Source organism: Syngnathoides biaculeatus, chromosome 10, assembly GCF_019802595.1.
Source record: "Syngnathoides biaculeatus isolate LvHL_M chromosome 10, ASM1980259v1, whole genome shotgun sequence".
NCBI classification, from domain to species: Eukaryota; Metazoa; Chordata; class Actinopteri; order Syngnathiformes; family Syngnathidae; genus Syngnathoides; species Syngnathoides biaculeatus.
The window spans coordinates 18,168,077-18,187,434 of NC_084649.1; the positions used below are offsets into that span (position 1 = coordinate 18,168,077).

At 41.5% G+C, this 19,358-nt stretch overlaps 2 protein-coding genes across 5 annotated transcripts in view; both read right to left on the minus strand.

Annotated features, from left to right (window-relative positions):
- Nucleotides 1-3,008: 3,008 nt before the first annotated feature.
- Nucleotides 3,009-10,494, minus strand: LOC133507194 (protein FAM3C-like). The gene is made up of 9 exons (XM_061831992.1): nt 9,393-10,494; nt 9,234-9,308; nt 8,821-8,862; nt 7,170-7,293; nt 7,012-7,070; nt 6,330-6,380; nt 6,164-6,248; nt 5,921-6,047; nt 3,009-5,827 (listed from the first exon to the last, which is right to left on the minus strand). The coding sequence occupies exons 1-9, from the start codon at nt 9,403-9,405 to the stop codon at nt 5,741-5,743; spliced, it is 663 nt and encodes a 220-aa protein (XP_061687976.1). The 5' UTR covers nt 9,406-10,494; the 3' UTR covers nt 3,009-5,740.
- Nucleotides 10,495-13,717: 3,223 nt separating this feature from the next.
- Nucleotides 13,718-19,358, minus strand: part of cfap20dc (CFAP20 domain containing) — a 42,507-nt gene continuing 36,866 nt past the window's right edge. For 3 of the 4 annotated variants that reach the window (XM_061831996.1, XM_061831993.1, XM_061831995.1), the window contains exons 18-20: nt 19,057-19,163; nt 18,835-18,990; nt 13,718-15,313 (exon numbers count right to left, since the gene is read on the minus strand). In XM_061831996.1, the coding sequence (XP_061687980.1) occupies nt 15,299-15,313; nt 18,835-18,990; nt 19,057-19,163 (278 nt within the window). In that variant the 3' untranslated portion in view covers nt 13,718-15,298. The remainder of the gene's footprint in view (nt 15,314-18,834; nt 18,991-19,056; nt 19,164-19,358) is intronic. The other variant, XM_061831997.1, reaches the window with a different exon arrangement.

Genomic DNA, 19,358 nt, shown 5'->3' on the forward strand with positions numbered 1-19,358 from the left:
ATGTTAGAGGTCAAATTAAGTTCACAAAGATTACAATGCATCTTGGGTTCATCCTGAAATTTAGAGAGTAGAGAATAACAAAAGATTATATAGTCGGTATATCCTGTATTTGGTTGAACTTTGATGTATAAAAGGCATCACATGGACACGGGTTAATTTTGCCTCCTAACTAACACTTCAGAAAAATATTCCAATACCCAAATTGCAATTTTTGTTTCTTAAACTTTAAAAAGGTTGAGAATGAGATGGTGGAGCTTTTGGTTTGAAAAGTAGTTGTACGTCAACGCCATAATTACGATGTGGCCCCCCGATAAAAATTAGTTTGACGCCCATGGTCTAAGTGTTGCGTTCACACCGTAAAGTTGAAGGATGTTTGGAACTGTCTCTGTGTTCTGGCTCAGACTGGGTTGGTGACAAGCGGTTCTGACCTGAAAAGTGTCTGCATGTCGGGGTGGGGGGGAACTACATAAAAAGGTACGGAGATTCAGTTGTTTTGATTTGTTTTATGGCTGTTCTGTTATTAGAGGCTCACACTGAGATACCACTAGAAGTTCCTCCTCCGTGATTTGTTGCAATGGAAAGTACCACCGAGTCAAGGAGGGACGGGAAAAGCCCCAAAAGATGCATCCATTCAATTTTTATGTGACTTATCCCGTTCGGGGTCGCAGCGAGCGGCGGCCGATCTCAGCGGACTTTGCATCCTATTTCGTTTATGTTTCAAAACTATTAAATGGCCCCACGGTAGGAACAACCGGCAGCCTAAGGATCTGGGATCTCAGTGTGGGTGCTCCGCCTGCTCTGTGCTGTGCAACCTCCAGTGGAAGTCGGTCTAATGTTTTGCATGACCTGGTTCAATGTTTACATGAATGACGATTAATTAGTATACACACATGATGATGATTATTATATTGTTATTATTATTATTATTACTGTTGTATTGGCAAAGATGTACTACTGTATTTTTTTTTTTTTTTTTAGCTATATAGTGTGAAGTGAGTAACACCAAAAGTAATGTTGACAAAGTACAAAAACACAGCACAGTGGACATAACGTTTGACATTTCTCGCAAATCCCCCTCCCCCCATGTCTTCTCATGTGTGAACTACTCAAAGGACAAAAGTAGTGGGACACCTAACACGTACTTCTTCTATTCCTTTCGGCTTGTCCCGTTCGGGGTAGCCACAGTGTGCCATCTTTTTCCATCTAAGCCTATCTCGTGCATCCTCCTCTCTAACACTGTCCTCATGTCCTCCCTCACCACATCCATCAAACTTTTCTTTGGTCTTCCTCTCGCTCTTTTGCCTGGCAGCTCCATCCTCAGCACCCTTCTACCAATATACTCACTCTCTCACCTCTGAACATGTCCAAACCATCCAAGTCTTCTTTCTCTAACCTTGTCGCCAAAACATCCAGCTTTGGCTGTCCCTCTAATGAGCTCATTTCTAATCCTATCCAACCTGCTCACTCCGAACGAGAAGCTCAGCATCTTCATTCCTACTACCTCCAGTTCTGCTTCCTGTTGTTTCTTCAGTGCCACCGTCTCTAATCCGTACATCATGGCCGGCCTCACCACTGTTTTTATAAACGTTGCCCTTCATCCTTGCGGAGACTCTTCTGTCACATAGCACACCAGACACCTTCCGCAAGCTGTTCCACCCCGCTTGGACCCGTTTCTTCACTTCCTTACCACACTCCCCATTGCTCTGTATTGTTGACCCAAAGTATTTGCAGTCGTCTACCCTCGCTATCTCTTCTCCCTGGAGCTTCACTCTTCCTCCTCCGGCCCTGTTATTCACGCACATATATTCGGTTTTACTTCGGCTGATCTTCATTCCTCTCCTTTCCAGTGTGTGCCTCCATCTTTGTAATTGTTCCTCCGCCTGCTCCCTGCATTCACTGCGGATCACAATGTCATCTGTGAACATCATGGTCCAATGGGATTCCAGTCTAACCTCATCTGTCACGTAACACGTACATGTAGTGAAAATATGGAGTTGGTCCATCTTTTGCAGCCATGATAACCCTCTTTTACACAGACATCCTACAAAATTCTCGCAAAGTAAACAGTGGTGCCTTCACCGGTGACCATCTCAGGGTTGGCTCAGTTGAGACGACAAAAGGTTACAGAACAGAACAGAGTCCCTATAAAAAAAAAAAAAAAACGGAAAAAATATCCTGATTGGACAGAAGTGGCAACTACAAAACAAATGTGTAAAAAAAAAAAAAAGGGTAAAACTACTTGGACTGTGGACCCAAAGCCATACACACGAAGTAGAAATGATTTGAGTGCACATTTGTCCTGTTGTATCTAACTGGAAAAAAAAATGATGGATGTATGTGATTTTTTGAACAGTGAAAAGGGGGAAGACAACCTGGGGCTGGTCGAGTGAATTTTTCCACAAGTCACACCATCATCAAATTTGAGCGTATCTCGTCACGTATTTTGTTTTCTGTTGACTCATGCTTCAAACAGGTTCACCGTATCGCGCGGCGAAAGAGGAAGCGAGCGCTCTGGATTTCCACAACTTGTGAAAAATATGCAAACTACGTGTGAAGGGCTTCATTCAGTCAATGTCAAATAGCCATCGTCGAACCATTTTCATATCTACTATATGTTGTTTATGCTCGTTTTACCCGTCCAAACACGTCCGAAATGCATAAAAAAGCACTTGTATATTATATATAAATATAAATAAAAATATATATTGTATATCCATTTTTTGTAAAGCTGTTTTGAGCTACAAAAGTATGGATGCAATGCATCATGGGTTATTGAACAAGATGTAGAATACGATGATTTGTACCCACGGAGAGCCGGAAATTAAATAAATCTTCCTTGTCTATGCATCGTGTGTGTGTGTGTTGTCAATGTGTTGCATCATATAATAGTACAAATACATGAACAACTTTGAAAATGATGCGAAGACTTTATTCAACCACAGACATTTCCCCCATAACTTGTAGGGACTGTTCACTGCAATGTGAAAACTGATCCACTACATGCGGTATGATAATGCATTGACACTGTCAGTAAATATTAAATATATGTAAATATGCTTAGTCATTTCCATTGCTTTAGAAAACCTCTGGAATGAAACAAAAAAGTTATGTAAGGACAGAAAATATCTAAAGAGGTGCCTGCACTGCCCTCCGCTGGCCAAGTAAGGAAAAACAATGTTCATCATCCAATAACTATATCATACATGGAAATGTATACTATGGACTATTCATCAATTTTCTTAGCTGCTTATCCTTACGAGGGTAGCGGGAGTGCTGGAGCCCATCACAGCTGTCAACAGGCAGGTGTCGGGGCACACCCTGAACTGGTTGCCAGTCAATCGCAGGGCACACAGAAACAAACAGCCGCACCCACAATCACACCTTGGGCCAATCTAGAGTGTCCGATTAATGTTACATGTCTTTGGAATGTGGGAGGAAACCAGAGTGCCCGGAGAAAACCCACGCAGGCACGGGGAGAACATGCAAACTCCACACAGTCGGGTCCGGAATCGAACCCCGGACCTCAGAACTGTGAGGCCAACGCTTTCCAGCTGATCCACCGTGCTGCCCTACATGTACTAAACAACAAATTTATTGAGTAACTGCAAGTTTGCCTGACGATCAATCAGGATGTTTACCTTTTCATTTCCTGCATGAGTCACATGAACAAACGTCACCTGGGTGGTCATAATGACAACACAGTACTGTAGTACTTAACACTTTATGGGATTGCAGCTGTGGCTAAATGGTTCACACTTTGCTGCCTCGCAGCAAGATACCTCAGAGGTGTTCAGCGACAGCACAGTCAGATAGCCCATAAGCTAATTTGACAATCTCATTCATTGGAAATGTCACAACAGGTACTAACGAGACAGCTTCATAATATTCATGAACGTCACAGTTGAAAACACCCACGTGTGTCATTATCAAGTCAGAACTTCTCGCACACCAGCACAGGTGGCATACGTCCCTGGAGGCCGGCTTCTGTAGCCGGGGATCGCACCGACACCCGGCTGACCCCGGCCATGAGGTCTGAGCACGTGGGTAGCAGACGTCGCCTCTTTTGAGTTCCGCCCAGCTGGCCTTTACGGGTCCAGGTCAGCCCACCGGACGTGAGGCCTGGCTACAGGTGACCGTGTCATTATTGTGTACCAGAGGGAATTTTAGAGCCATGCTTTGTTCTGGTCCCTTCCCTGGGCCTTCTTTACCCTGGGTGACCCTGCTCAGGGGCATAATGTCCCAGTCCCAGACAGAAATATGATTTTCATCCTGTCATTAGATTCTGGTGACATATGAACACAATTGGTTGCACTGGAGATCATTAAGGGTTATCGGTACCTGTTTATGACATTCATCAGAAAAGTTCAGGCGGTATGAACACTTTTGTGATACCTTCAACAGCCGTGGCTTAATTTAACGAAGATAGTGCACCTAGAGTGTTGGCTCATTTGCGCTCTTGACACCTTTTTTCGTCACACGGTTTCAAACATTGCAAATGGGAATTTGCAGTTCATTTAGGTTTAGTTCACATCTATTGTTTCAATGAGAACTTACATTTTGCCTCAAGGTGATTTTTCATCTATTAGTGTGTGAAAAGGAAATTGGAATCGCATTTAAAGTCGATAACTCTGCAGTTGACGGAAATATGTTTGTTTTTTTTGTTCAGTTTCAATATCGGAGATGCTAAATAAGTACAACTCAAAAGTAGGAGTCACCTCTGGTTTGTTAAGGTCAGTGTCATGTTTTGTCATGTTATTATTTTCCATGAAGCAATTATGAAGAATATATGTGCTGATGGAAAGGCTACCGTCAAATTGATTTTTTAAAAATGAAATTGTTAATACAGCCAGGAACAAAAAAATCTGTACTTTTTCATTCATGTTGATCCTGATGAAAAAAAATACTCAGTTTTTCCATTGAGCTTCGTATTCATTAAGTAAATGTTACGCTGTCAGAAGGGCATATTGGTCAAGCATCAATTTATTTTTCAATAAATTAAAATGCAAACAGAGAATGTAGATGCAATCAATAAAATGTCAGCTTGTTGAATGTGTGGACATTTGTGGCTAATGCCAGCACACTATTTGCCTTCCCTCAGCAACAATAATTCAGTTAGCAGACTTTGTCCTGTTTAATGAATACATTTTGAATTTCTGGTTTTATGTAAATTGATTATTTCACTATGACAGAGTGGACATGTTAAGCTTGACAACAACAAAATATACAATTGAAAAAGACAAAACAGTATGTACGGTTTAAGAGTCCAGCAAGGACCCAAATCTGGTCATTATTTTTTTCAGCAATTGACAGGGAAACATGTAGAATCTTCTATTTGATGATGAAAATAGAATATATATGAGCAAACTGACTTATCAAATAACTTGCTGTGGACAGTCAAACCATGTAAGAAATTATTTAGTTACGTGTAACCTATTATTAGACATGATGGCCCAACACTTAACAGCTAACAGTGAGTGGCACATGCCAGTCACATACATCCAATAAATAAAGAGTACATGATAAAGGAGACACGTTATCATTGTGTTGGTATGTGCACTTCAAAATAAGACCTCTTTTGCGTTTCATTATTCTGCTCCATTTTCAAGTTCTTCTGATGAGGAGACTAAAGGCACCTTAAGCAAATTGTACTGTATGTCAATTAAGACATGTGATAGGAAGTGGTGGCAAGTGCTTTTTTTTATAATATGTATTCCTATCTTCCAGTTTATGGCAAATGTCCTTAAGAGGTTCTTGGGAAACAGCCCCCCACCTCCACCGCCGCGGGCCACCCCTCATAAATGTTGCTCGCGTCGTCATTAGCAGCTCGCTGACAGGTGAACGCCCCGAGAAGACGCGCAGTTGTCAAAAGCTGCGTCTTTCCACGTGCAGAAATAGAACAAAGGCGGGCGGGGTCACTGACCTTCTCAAAGGAGCTTCTGTTTCCTGTCCCGCCTCTTCCTGCAAACACCCAGTTGTCACGGTAACTTACAGACTTGATCAAAGCGCTGCCCATCCCGACAAAAATCTCCCTCATTTCGTTTGTCATCCTCCCGCCGAGAAGTAAAAGGGGTAAAAAAAAAAAAAAAATATGAAAGGTGATTTTTTTTTTTTTTCTGGAGCGGGAAATCGTTTTAGCGGATGTACATCTGGGAATTGGACCTACTTGGTTGTCACGTCATCGAAGGAGGCCACAATGACAATCTCTCCAGGTTTAATCTCTTTTAGGTACGCCAAGATGTCCTCTGGGACTTTCCGAGGAAGTCATGGTAAATTTAAAAAGAAATGCAAGTAAATCATCTTTGTAAAAATGATTTTGAACATTTTGCTACCTCCGTCGTTCATATTCAGATAGCCACATCTGTCCACGGCGCCGCTCTCACCTAAGATGAAACAAACAAACAAACAAACAAACGTGCACATTTATCATCATCTGTGGCTCGTTTTCATCATCACATCATCTTCCTTGAGAGCAGATAACAGTTGGTCCAATTAAAAAGAACACATTTTAGTTTCTCATTTTTCATCCCACAGTTGTGGCCCGTTACTTTCACGCATCAAAAGCCACTTTGCTGATAGAAAAAATTATGTCGACGGGACTAAGTTTGCAAAGTAGAAATTACTGAGGAAAAAATAGATTGGAAGTTGCTATCAGTGCAGCACAAAAAAAAAAAAAAAAAAAAAAAAAAAACACACCAAGGGCTCGAGTTACACTTGGTGTAACTCCGTGCTGAGGCGGGTGTTGGTAATTTCGTGGACCAGCGCACTCCAGCGATTTAAAAGCAAGATGTATGCGCTTCTGTAGGTGGGATCACAGCCAACTTCAACCCTCCCCAGAATGACTCTTCCCGCTCCCTTTAAAAAGTACACTGACAGTCTTTGAAATGGCAGAAGAATTAATAATTTGCTCGAGTCCGGGAGGTCAAACCTACAAAATCAAGAGTGAATTGTGACGTAGATTACATATGATCCAGTAAGTCCACTGAGTTAATTATAAATATTTTTTCTACTCACTGTTTACAACAACAATGTTGAGTCCAGGTCCCACGTTGTTCAGTACATGGTTCATGACGCTGCAGACATATGGTACACAAAAAAACAAGTAACAACATTGAACTTCACACGGGAGCCGTACATTTCCTGGAAAGGTTCTTGGGGTGTAGGCGACTTACATTTTCCCATCCCAACAGATCTTGGGCCCGACAACATTAGCTGCTCCGCTGCGCACGTGGATTGCAAAGTGATCAGGTGGGCACCTTTTGGAGAGGTTGCACTTTGGTGGGGGCGAAGACGTTACTGCAAGTTTATTGTATTTATTTTTAATAAAAAGGGCAAAAAAGCACAATTTTATGAGAATCAAGTTTTACGAGGGAAATTGTGAGAATACAGATCAGATGTTATTTTGTGTAGAAGTAAATATCCACCAGGATTTGAATTAAAAATGCCACTGAATTTTTTATGTTGTAAAATTCACATTGTTATTCCAAAGTGATCACATTTCCAATAGCTGTATTTCAGTTTAACTTTTCAATGTATACAAATTTGCCATATAAAAAAATATATATATATCAACCTTCAAAATTCAAACGCAATATTTTCAGTCTCCTGAGATTCAACTGGCTACGATTTGCTGTCTGAAATTCACTGTCTAACACCCAGCCAATCCAGTTACGCTTTCTTAGTCATGTAATGTCACGTACTAACAAGGCGTAACTGGTTTGGCTGGGTGTTTGGTTCTGACCTGAAGTAACACTGCCTTCTTAACACTGAATTTAGACAATGAATTTCAGACAGCGAATTGTAGTCAGTTGAATCTCAGGAGAATGAAAATATTGTGTTTGAATTTTAAAGGTTGAATTTTTTTATATGATGAATGTGTTAACACGGAAAAGTGAAACTGAAATACAGCTATTGGAAATGTGATCACTTTGAAATAACAATGTGAATTTTACAACATAAATTTTTTAGTGGCATTTTAAATTTATATCCTGGTGGCACATGTTTACTTCCATAATTTTGTGAGGAAATATTTTTGCTGGGTATGACTGATTACTGTAGTCATAAACTGAAATAAATCACAATTTTATTAAAATAGATGAAATAAGGAAAAACAATAATTCTGTGACAGAAGAGGGTTTGACTATTACTTTCTACAAGCAATTATTTTGTAAGAAAAGATATATTCTACAAGCTAAAATAATTGCAATATATTGATAAAAATAAACTATTTACATCAGGGGTGTCAAACTCATTTTTGTAGTTACGGTTTCCCTTGGGGGGCCGTGATAACTGTGAAACCAGACAAATCTTTAACTGCCTCATCATAAGCTACTTTTCAGTAATCAAGGGTAATGGGTTTGGTCACATAAAAATGCTTGCAATAATGAAACATTATCATTTATAGGACATGACAATTTGAAATTTTTATAAAGATTTGAACAAAAATGGGAGCTGATACAGATGATTTCCCATCAAGTGACACATGAAATCATGCGGCGGGGTGCTATCCGGCCCCCGGGACTTGAGTTTCACACTTGTGATTTACATGAAAAGTCCGAGAAGAAAGTTGTTAATTTAATGTTTATGACAATAGTGGAAGTGTGCGGAAAAGTCAAAATGAGGTGTGAGAATCGAGCCTTTTATCGTTATTTTTCTCTAGGCTACTACAATAGTTGCTATTTTGGAAGAAATAACAATTAAATGAGACTTAAATTAAAATTACATGAATTTTCATTGGATTTTTTTTTTAACATGAAAAAAATGCATCTATCTGAGGAAAATGTGTTTTCGCAAGGCAAAATATCTCAATTTCATCATGCTCACTTGGTTGGAATTCTGGTTTGTACCGCACTGCAATTTTCATCCCTAGATTAACAACAACAACAAAAAAAATGCATATTAACGTGTGGCAATTTAATGTGTAATAGGTCAATATCACTATAAAGTGTCTTTGGTGACCTCGTTAAGATTAATATGTCCACGCTGTCGGCGAGGTCACATATTGTCCTATTTGCATCCTTTTTTTTTGCTTGCATTTTAGTGCATTTGTAAGAAAACAGTATGTGAGCTTGACAAATACGCATTCCTGACAACATAACATCGACTTAATACAATGAATGTGAAGTTCAAGGTCAAATCTTATTTTTTTCTCAAGTAATGGGCAAGTCTCAAAGGCACCTTTATGGTGATATTGACTTATATGACTTGACTGAAAACATCTCATAAAGGCAGCTCACTCAAAAAGTCTCCCGAGTCGTTCAAAATGGCCCACGTTACCACGAGAACAACAATTACAGCAGCGTAGGGAGGAACTGTCAACCACAAAGAACAAGAGGACTGAAGTCGATGCAGCGTGCGGGCCATGAAACGTACATCAGCGCCAAGCGAAACCTCACCTCGATGCTTCATGGCGTCTCCCAACAAACGAGCCCGTTCTGCTCCTGATGTATTATTCGCCGTCAACAGCGCAGCTGCTCGGTGTCATGTCATCGGCGCCGTCCGCCTCGCCTGGCGTATGCGCGTGAAGGACCTTTGGATACGCTACGCCGCTCGTCCTTGTGTTGCCCGGCGCGAGCAGGATGTGACTTTACAGCGAACTGGAAAATCAAGTTTCTCCGACTCACAATGTCAAATATGGGCATCCATTCGCAGGTTATACAGCTTAAAGCAAACAATAGGCGGAACCTCGCTGTCATAAAACTAAACATGGGACGATACAGTACTTTTTGACTTACCGTGCACACGTTTCTTTGAGGAGTAATGTCACTCAAGATTATTTTATTAACGCAAGTCATTTTCCCCCCAAAACCGTATTTTGTAAGCCATTAAATGAGTTGATATTCTATATCTAATAAAAGCTTTAATACAGATCGATGACTTAATCTGCAGGTAAGTATACAGGGATTAGTTTTAACAGTGCTGTGACTGCATTCATCGGCGCCATTGATATGCGGTGGGAGGAAGGAAATGCAATACACTTTGCTCATTTTATTGTATTATAATACATTTCTTCGCTGGGTTGCTTCTCATTTTGTCAAGTTATTGAATGTAGAATGGCTGGCTGGCAGTGAACGAGTTAATGCCATGGAAATGACGCAAAAAATGGTTAGTACTGTAACGCAATGACAATAAATACATAAATAAATGTAAACTAAAATGGGCATTTAGGCCGGCACGGTGGATCAACTGACAAGCGTTGGCCTCACAGTTCTGAGGACCCGGGTTTAATCTCAGCCCTGCCTGTGTGGAGTTTGCATGTTCTCCCCGTGCCTGCGTGGGTTTTCTCCCATATTCCCAAAAACATGCAACATTAATTGGACCCTGTAAATTGCCCCGAGGTGTGATTGTGAGTCCGCCTGTTTGTCTCAATGTGCCCTGCGATCGGCTGGCGACCAGTCCAGGGTGTACCCCGCCTCCCGCCCAATGACAGCGGGGATAGGCTCCAGCCCTCCCCGCGACCCTTGTTGAGGATAAGCGGCTAAGATGGATGGATGGATGGATGGAATGGATGGATGGATGGATGGATGGATGGATGGATGGATGGATGGATGGATGGATGGGGATTTATGTTTGGGTTTAATCAGAGGCACTTTGAATGGCGATCATTTTCCGGTTGTACCTGCCTCGGACCCAAAGTCACCTGGGATGGACACCAGTTCACCTGTAAAATTAATAAGTGGTATAGAAAATGTGTGAATGTGAGTGTGAATGCTCGTTTGTTTCAATATGCCCTGCGATTGGCCGGCAAACCAGTACAGGGTGTACCCCGCCTCCTGCCCGGAGACAGCTGCGATAGATTTATGAGGATAAGTGGCTCAGAAAATGGATGGCTGTTTTTAGGTCATTAATTGGCAACAAAAAAAGTTAGAATATAAAAATATGAGAAAAAAAGTTTTAGGAATAGTGTCATTTTACAAGTCAAAATATATCATTTTATTAACGTATAGCCATTAAGAATTGTGAAAAAAAATTAAGTTTTACAAGAATAAAGTCCATTTTGTGGATTTTTTTTGGGAAAATAAAATTGTTGGAAGTTCAGGAAAAATGAATTTGATGAAAAGAATGAAGCTGCAGATTAATGCATAAAATATATGTTTTTTTAAAAAAAAAACAAGAATAACATAGACCAAAATGGGAAAAATTACAAGTTCAAAGAACAACTCCATAGGGCAGCCATTTTGCTGTACCCACTCTCTACCAGACGGCAGCCACCTGGCAAGGTGGCTTTTATCTAATATCGGCTGTGAATGGTCACCTCTGACCAAATAGAAAAATTATTTGCAAGACGGTGTGATCTAGTTAATTTTGTAATTACCGGTACTTTGTTTTTCTTTTCAAATCGACAAGCCATTTGGCTCAGCTCCGGCAGTGCGGAGGCGGTCAGAAAATGCGGTAGTTCTAGTATCAACATTTCATGATCAAGGTCTTTTTTTTTTCCTTTTTTCTAAGACAGCGGCGAGCTGCACAAAAGTCAGATAAAGTCGCAGAGTGGAAAATAGTTTAATAAGCACACCTCGGATGTCGTTTGAAAAAGAAAACTTTTGTGTCTTCGCAATGTTAAAAAGGTTGGTTCTTTTTCAGTGTGGCCCTTACGTGTCCTTGTATGAAATTGATAGTGTTCTTGCCTCAACAGAAAATTGTAATGTGGAGTTTCAAAGCATCCTTTTCCCTCGACATAAAACAATAATCCCCCACAAATTTAAAAGGATTGAAATTCTAAAAGAAAAAAGAAAAAAAAACTTTGATATTGACCTTCAATGGTGTGAATCAGTTCCTGTTAAAAAAAAAAAACGGGATTATCTCTGAAGGAGACATTCATCTGTGATGGCTTAAGGCAGGATAAGAAACACCATAGACAGCAAGGTTGTATTCAAAACATAAAACATCATTTTGTGATGATTTAAGGTACGAACAAAAAAAAACTTAAACATCTCAATGTGCTCACCAAACATCATTTGCATCAAAACCAGCATTTGTACTGACAATACTGTAATATGTGACATATGCCAGATGACTACAAATCTCCTCCTCCATAAAATGATCCATCCAACCATTTTCCCTGGTGTTTGTCCTCATCTGGGTTGGAGGCAAGGCGCAGCCTATCCCAGTTACACCCTTGACTGGCTGCCAGCCAATCGCACGGCGCATACAAAAACAACCCATCGCACTCCTCCTGCAACGAACTAACAAGCTTGCTTTGCAACAAAGTAACAAGCTTGCTTTTGCCGTGTAAACGCCACACAAAAAAGGCCACAGCCAAGATTCAAACCAGAACTTCGGGACCAGTGAAGCGGACTTACTAGCCACCAGGAAACCGAGCCACAACCTCACCGATATAAATTTATTTTAATTACCTCATTAAAAAAAAACCTTCAAAGGGCATTGGGTCCCTAAAACGGCTCTATAAAATCCAAGTTGTTATCATTGAGTTAAAAGTGGGGCAGCGTGAAGAAGTATCATCTCGACTCGCCCTCGCAGCCTCCATTAAGTCAAAATAAAACCGAGTCTGCGCTGCTTTTATTTTTATGTGCGTGTGGGCAGTGCAAGCAAACAAGAGCAACGACTTGTCATGGGCGTTGCCGACGTGAAAAGAGAAGTGTGGAACGGCAACTTCAACCAGAAATTTAGAAAATCTTATAAGTTCAGGAGAAATTTTTTTTGTGTGTCAGGGGGAAAAAAATGGGCCTTTTTGGGGAACATTTTTGTGTGGTATTACGTGCAGAAAATTTGATTAAAAGAAAAAGAATCCTTCAAATTAAGAGAAAAACAGTCACACTTGAATGCAATTTCAACATATTCCATCGAGCCTCTCATTTCATCTGCTTTGTGTGATTGGCTGACAAGTTTCAAAATTGACAAGCCAAAATGACCATCAAGTTAAAATCCAATTTAAAAAGTCAGAATTGAGTATTATTCATGGGAAGAGCAGTGTGGGCATTATAACAGGTCACGTGCTTTGGATCAATTGCTTTCACCTTGAGTGTATTTATTATGGACGATTTTAGAGGCATTTCAAGTGCTCTCATTTCTTTTTTTTCCCAAGAAAGTTCCATAGATAGCATTTACATTGTCATCCATCCATCCATTTTCTTTGCCGCTTATCCTCACGAGGGTCATGAGGAGCGCTGCAGCCTATCCCAGCTGTCATCTGGCAGGAGGCGGGGTACAACCTGAACTGGTTGCTAGCCGATCGCAGGGCACATCGAGACAAACAGCTGCACTCACAATCACACCTAGGGGCAATTTTGAGGGCCCAATTAATGTTGCATGTTTTTGGGATGTGGGAAGAAACAGGAGTGGCGAACATGAAAACTCCGCACAGCAGGCTCCGGGATCGAACCCGGGACCTCAGAACTGTGAGGCCAGCTGATCCACCATGCCGCCATACTAAAAGTCATGTCAATGTCATTTTCCTAATCAGAAAATGTTATCTACACAGCAGTTTGTGAACAATATTTGAGTGTAAATGGTTGTTTGCATGTGGTTGGCTGGCAACCTTTTGACCCAAAGTCCACTGGGATATCCGCCCCTTATCGCTCACAATCCAAACGTTCGCACGTGCTTTTGAAAGTACACGTTGCGCAGCACTAGAATGACATTTTCCCCTTTAAGCACCGCCATACTGACCATGAATATGCCATTATTTTACAGTCTCCATTAGAAGACAATCTGAACTCAAAACCATGCAAAACCATAATAAAAAGCTTGATTTATTGTGAGCTCCCTTTACACTGCTTTTTTTATTGGTCATCTTACATATTTGTCAAGAGCACACACACAGAAACAAACACTAACGGTTGCTGTGAAATACGCCATTAAAACAAGAAAGCGCAAGTCATACAGAATTGTACACACAATTTGTGCCTTTAACTGTGAGAGGCTAGATAGAGTGTTAATTCATGCACAAGGTCGCTTGATGTAATACTGCACATGACCAGTATAGGGAGTCTTTGCACTGCCATTCTGGCATTAAATTGAATATTAGAGTGGTTGAGAAGCAGCAGCCTCCCAACATTTATTAATGTGCACAACGGAGCTCTGTGGTGCCATTGAAAACACTACAGTTCGAATGTTTCTTTTGTTAAAAATAAATATTTGGGCTCTAAAAGGGCACACTAAAAAGACAGGTTTTAGCTCAAATATGCAGCAGCATGGTGGAATAGTGGTTGTCACGTGTGGCTCACAGTTGACTCTGGGTTTGAATCCCAGCTTCGACTCTCGTGTGTGGTTGCAGTAAATCAGCTGGGATAGCGGAGAGAAAATGCATGGATGGGTATTTATAGTTGTCAAGTTTGTTCTTAGGACGTGTGCATGGAAAGCATCAGTCATTTTGATTCAATCTTGGGCATACGTCACATTTTTCACATTTAATTTATAATTGTTTAGTTATGACTGTCAACTTGTCTGCTGTTCGCTAACGAGGACGAGCGCTATTGAAATCAGATGGGATGGATCGTTCCGGAGTTCATCGGTAACTGGACATATGCAGAATATTACATTACATTTTGCAACAGAGGCTGAAAACCGAGCATATTCTAGCGTCTGACGGGCCGATACCTTTGTATTGTCCTCGTGCGACGCGGCGCAGCCAAAGAGCGGCAACTTTCCTTCAAGTCTGCTAACGTTAGCCCGCAAAAAAGGAAAAAGGCGGCTCGAAAAGGGAGGCAGGCCTGCTCACGGACACAGACGGACTATTTTTAGAAGTCAATTACCACGTTTGAGACATGCGAAATGTCAAATCGCCACGTGACGCCACTTATTTCGTAACAGGATAATGTTATACATTCACAATGGCAATGGGACCATTTCAGGCCACCGCTAGAAATGAAAATGCACATGCACCAATTAGTGACCTTTACTGTGTTGCGAGTGAAATACTGTGTATTTTTATTTTTTTTTAAACTGTATTAGCAGCGCTTGAGGTTTATTTTTATTTCGGGCGTATTAATGTGCCACTAACAGACAGTTCAGAAGTGACCAGTGAGGGCATACTACATCAGATAAAAGCCACCTCTTTTGTTTTTTGCAATTTTGTTGGGGGTTTTTTGTAACATGGATTGTCAATTTGTAATGTGGATTGTCAGTGTTATTGTGGTCTACCAAACCCTCACACACATAGAAACACAAAACAGAAAAACCCTGGGCTCTTTTGTAGAGATATTTGGAACACAGAGGAGAACATGAAAGTGCCTTCAAAAGACTTCATTGGGATTTGGATAACTTGTCCGTGTGTTTTAAGAGTGCTATGCGTGTCATTGTACGGTTCTTCCAGGACTCATTGAGCTGAGGCGTTGTCATAGATTTATTCCAGCAGATCCTGTCAAGAACAGGAAGAAAAAGCCCATTACATTGGATGTGGGAACGGGGGCTGCATTATCTTGCATTATGTCAAATGGACTCGTGAGGATACAGACATTTAATCTCACCAGTCCGTCTCGTTAAGCTTCAAACTGATACGATCGTTGTGGTTGTCCGAAAAACGACCGGACCAATCAGTGTCTTAGGAGTGGTGCTAAACGGTATGAATCTGGAAGTGTTGTTTTTCAATTTAAACTCACACGTGTAATTGGAAAGTCATAGCTAATTTTTGAAGCCCTTTTCATACCGCACTTCATTTTGGACAACGATAGCGCCGTGCGCTGTCTGACGGTCTTCATACTTTGCGTTGGTTGCTAAGATACCAAACGGGCAGTAGCCTGGATGTAGTTGCATTTGAAAATCTTAGCTTTTCTTCTACAAAGGAAGGTAGAGGAGGCCTAATACAATCTAAACGTGAAGCGCTAGTGTATTTTATTTTCAAGCAAACATTAGCATTGTTAAAAATGACAAAATCATATTTCTATCAGTTTCAACCAACCTTAACTCATTCATGGGCAGCGTCCCATTTTTGGGACATCATGATTTTCACGCATTTTATCCTTCAGTGTGTGAAAATATTTAAGTGTTTTAAGCAAACATTAGCATTGTTAAAAATGACAAAATCATATTTCTGTCAGTTTCAACCAACCTTAACTCATTCATGGGCAGCGTCCCATTTTTGGGACATCATGATTTTCACGCATTTTATCCTTCAGTATATGAAAACATTTAAGTGTTTTAGTCTGATTCTGGTTTTTGGGACGATCTACTAAGAAAACCCAAGTACCTTCTCGCAGGCAGCGTCCCAATTTTGGGATGAGATTATAAATTAATAAATTATCATATAACTTAACCATGAACGAAAAAGAAGTATTTTTCCCTTGATTGTGGCCTGGTAGGAGACTTTTCTCTCAATAAGGCAAAAAATTCCCACCCTGCCCATGGATGGGTTACTATTTTCAATGTGGCGGGAGATTATCCACCATCTCTTAACCACGGTTCGTCATTTTTCTTGTGTCCCACAACTCAGGACACTGGGATACCTCACTCATGACATTCACATGATTTTTGTGTCACTTATTGTACAACTCATCCACAATTTCTGAAATCACTGCCTCCCCTATTGAAGTATCGTCTGCTGTCATAATGCGCTACCATTTGAAAGTGGCCATCTTGTGCGGCGCTGCACGGCATTTCATCCTCATGTCACAGCAGTACGTGCACAATGAATGGGTTGGTTGACGGCGCCTAACGCTCTGTTCTGCACTGCGCTGCTAGTTTTCATGTGTTTTATCAAGACGGCACAACAAAAGTGACATAGCGCAAGTTTGTCCTCATTTGGCACTGGTTGCTAAGCTACTAAACAGGTTTTCTACATATTGTTTACTGTACAACTGAACCAAAATCTCAGTCTTGTGAAAACACTCGGCCGCTATCTATTGGACGCGCTGTTTGTTGTCACAGTGGCAGCGCTCCGGAATTGGAATATTTTTCCAGTCAAGTAAGGCACCGTGACGCCCACCTTGCCCGCCGCAAGTTTTGCCGAGGCGCAACATTTGGGTTGCTCGATGGCGATCTGTTAAGTACACAGTGAAGAGAGTTTAAGTAAATTTTAAATTCAGTGTTGTTCCATTTAGCCTGTTGGTGTCTGTAATTCACATTTGTGATTTTTTTTTAATGTATTGTATACAAATGGGGGGGGGGGCGCATAGCTCAGTGGTTCGAACATTGGTTTGGACAACCAGGGGTTGTGAGTTCGTTTCTCACTGGGGTCCTCCGCTCCCCCAAAAGAGGGGTTGCGTCAAGAAGGACATCTGGCATAAAGACTGTGCCAAACAAATATGAGCATTCATCTGAGATGACATGCTGTGGTGACATGCAGAAAGAAGTATCCAAATAGTGGGGTACATGGAATGCCTGTTAAATGTGAAATCAAACAACCAAGTTTTGGTTTTTGCTTATTTCTGATAATGTTTATGACTCAACCATTCTGCACGTCCACCCCACTGCTAGGTAACAGTTAGCTGAATATACATAACTGTCCCCCAAAGAGTTTTTTGTTCAAATTTTCAGCAACGGCCCGCTGCCAGACATACCATCATACAGCGGCACGATCATGCAGAACCACTCATATCCCCCCCATGGGGGTGACACGCTTGCATCGTGTCACCTCCCAGCTTATTAAAAGGATCACCAGGACCCCAACTGGCAGCCATTTTTATGTGTGGCCCTCAATGGTGTGTAATTTATTAAAATCGGGAAAGGCTGACGGGGCTAAGGCGTTATGGCTTCCGGGCACCGACCTGCACTGATCTGAACCACACGGTACCCTAAAACAGACGTGTAATGGACGTGGTGCATAAAAAAATAGTGGGCGGGAAGAGTGTGTACTGCATTACAAGCAGAGGACGGGCAGGGCAGAGGAGCGCAACAGCTGGGCCAGGGAACAGCACGATTGTCAGCGTGCCGCATCCTCATGACCTGCACCGATTCCTGAGGGAATCCTGTAAATGAGTGTGGCCAATCATGTTGAGTGAAGAATATTTACAGATTCGGTTATGGATACAGGCGGCCCTACCCAATGTGGGACCCAGGGGTGAGATTTTATATGACGGCCCCCTCCACTGCTGATTTGCATTCGCTTACAAAAGGAAATCGAACAGCATCATATTTACCATTGTATTAAATACACAAGATAACAGGTCACACAGTGTAAAATAGAAAAAATATATTTCCAAATAATGTAACGATTATACTTTAAAATATAAAAATGTACAGTAGTGGGGGGTAGTTGGGAGTCTTTTTTTTTTTGGGAGGTCTTTTTTTGGGGTTCATTTGCGAAACCTTGGTCCAGTAGCCTCAATGTTTTCAGCGGTGTAATAATCTTTTGTGTAGTAATGTGGTTAATTTTGTATTAAATCTGTGTGCAGGAGGTAGTGCTCAACTGGCTGCAAGATAACCCAAGAGGAGAGTAGGGGGGCAGGCAAGGTGGGTGCATATGTGCGCTGCTAATCAGCCAGTGGCATAATTCTCTCAAGGACTCGAATGCCCGTCAAATATCAAAATGCTTTCTAGGGGGAACTGATGACAGGGAAGGTACACTTTTTTAAATGTTTTAAACATTGATGAATAAAGCAATAAATGAGCTACGGCCAAAAGGGCATTTTTCTCGTCCAGGGCAATAGGGCAGGTGTCGGAGAACTACTGAGGGTCTTATCTGTGCACGTGCCTCGATGCACGTGTTGGTTTAAGAATGGCGGGAAGAAAAAAAAATCCCTCAGCAGCAATCCGGACATCGGGAGACCTTGTTGCTGGCTAAATCCGCGACGTGCATAGAATCTTAAATACGTACGTGAGCGAGGGCCAAGTCTGAATTTGTTACTTTGATTACTCGTTTTTTGACTTGACAAATTCTGCCACCCGCCAAAATTTTGCACCAACAAACATTATTAGCCTCTTCAGGCCCCAAAATGAACGCACCTCGTCTGAATCGTGTTCTATCTTTGACGTCCCCGTGTCGCCGTCCTCCTCTGTCATCACTGGACTCTCCTCTGTCATCTCCGGACACTCCTTGTTCCGATGTCGGAGCACCACGTATCGATATTTGGTCCCAATGAAACGACTAGACATAACACACTGGGGTGAAGGTTTAAGAGATATACTGCAATACTGAATGTGAAAAACAGGGTTCGACACACTGACTTGGCTTGGAAGCAGTATGTCCGGATAACAAAGACAGCAATTGCCAATGCTGCCAGAGAGACAAAGACCACCAAAATGATGATTACGGGGTGAAGCTTCATTCCAACCTAAAGACACATGAATCCAATAAGTTTTGAACCGTTTAAGAGCCCATAAAGCCAACCACTAACTTCACGGGTTGTGGCTCAGATAAAATAAAATTATGACAGCCGTGTTAGTGATTCACACACACGTGTGAAACGTAAAAAGGCCAACAGAGAACTACGCTTTGCTCTCCAGGCACTTTTCACCTCAAACAGGCT

What these genes read in the sequence shown, in the direction of transcription:
- LOC133507194 (XM_061831992.1), bottom strand. An exon ending in TCTGAATATGAACGACGGAG is followed by an intron (nt 6,249 to 6,329) that starts GTAGCAAAATGT and finishes TTCCTCGGAAAG; the next exon opens with TCCCAGAGGACATCTTGGCG. An exon ending in TTCGATGACGTGACAACCAA is followed by an intron (nt 6,048 to 6,163) that starts GTAGGTCCAATT and finishes TCTCGGCGGGAG; the next exon opens with GATGACAAACGAAATGAGGG.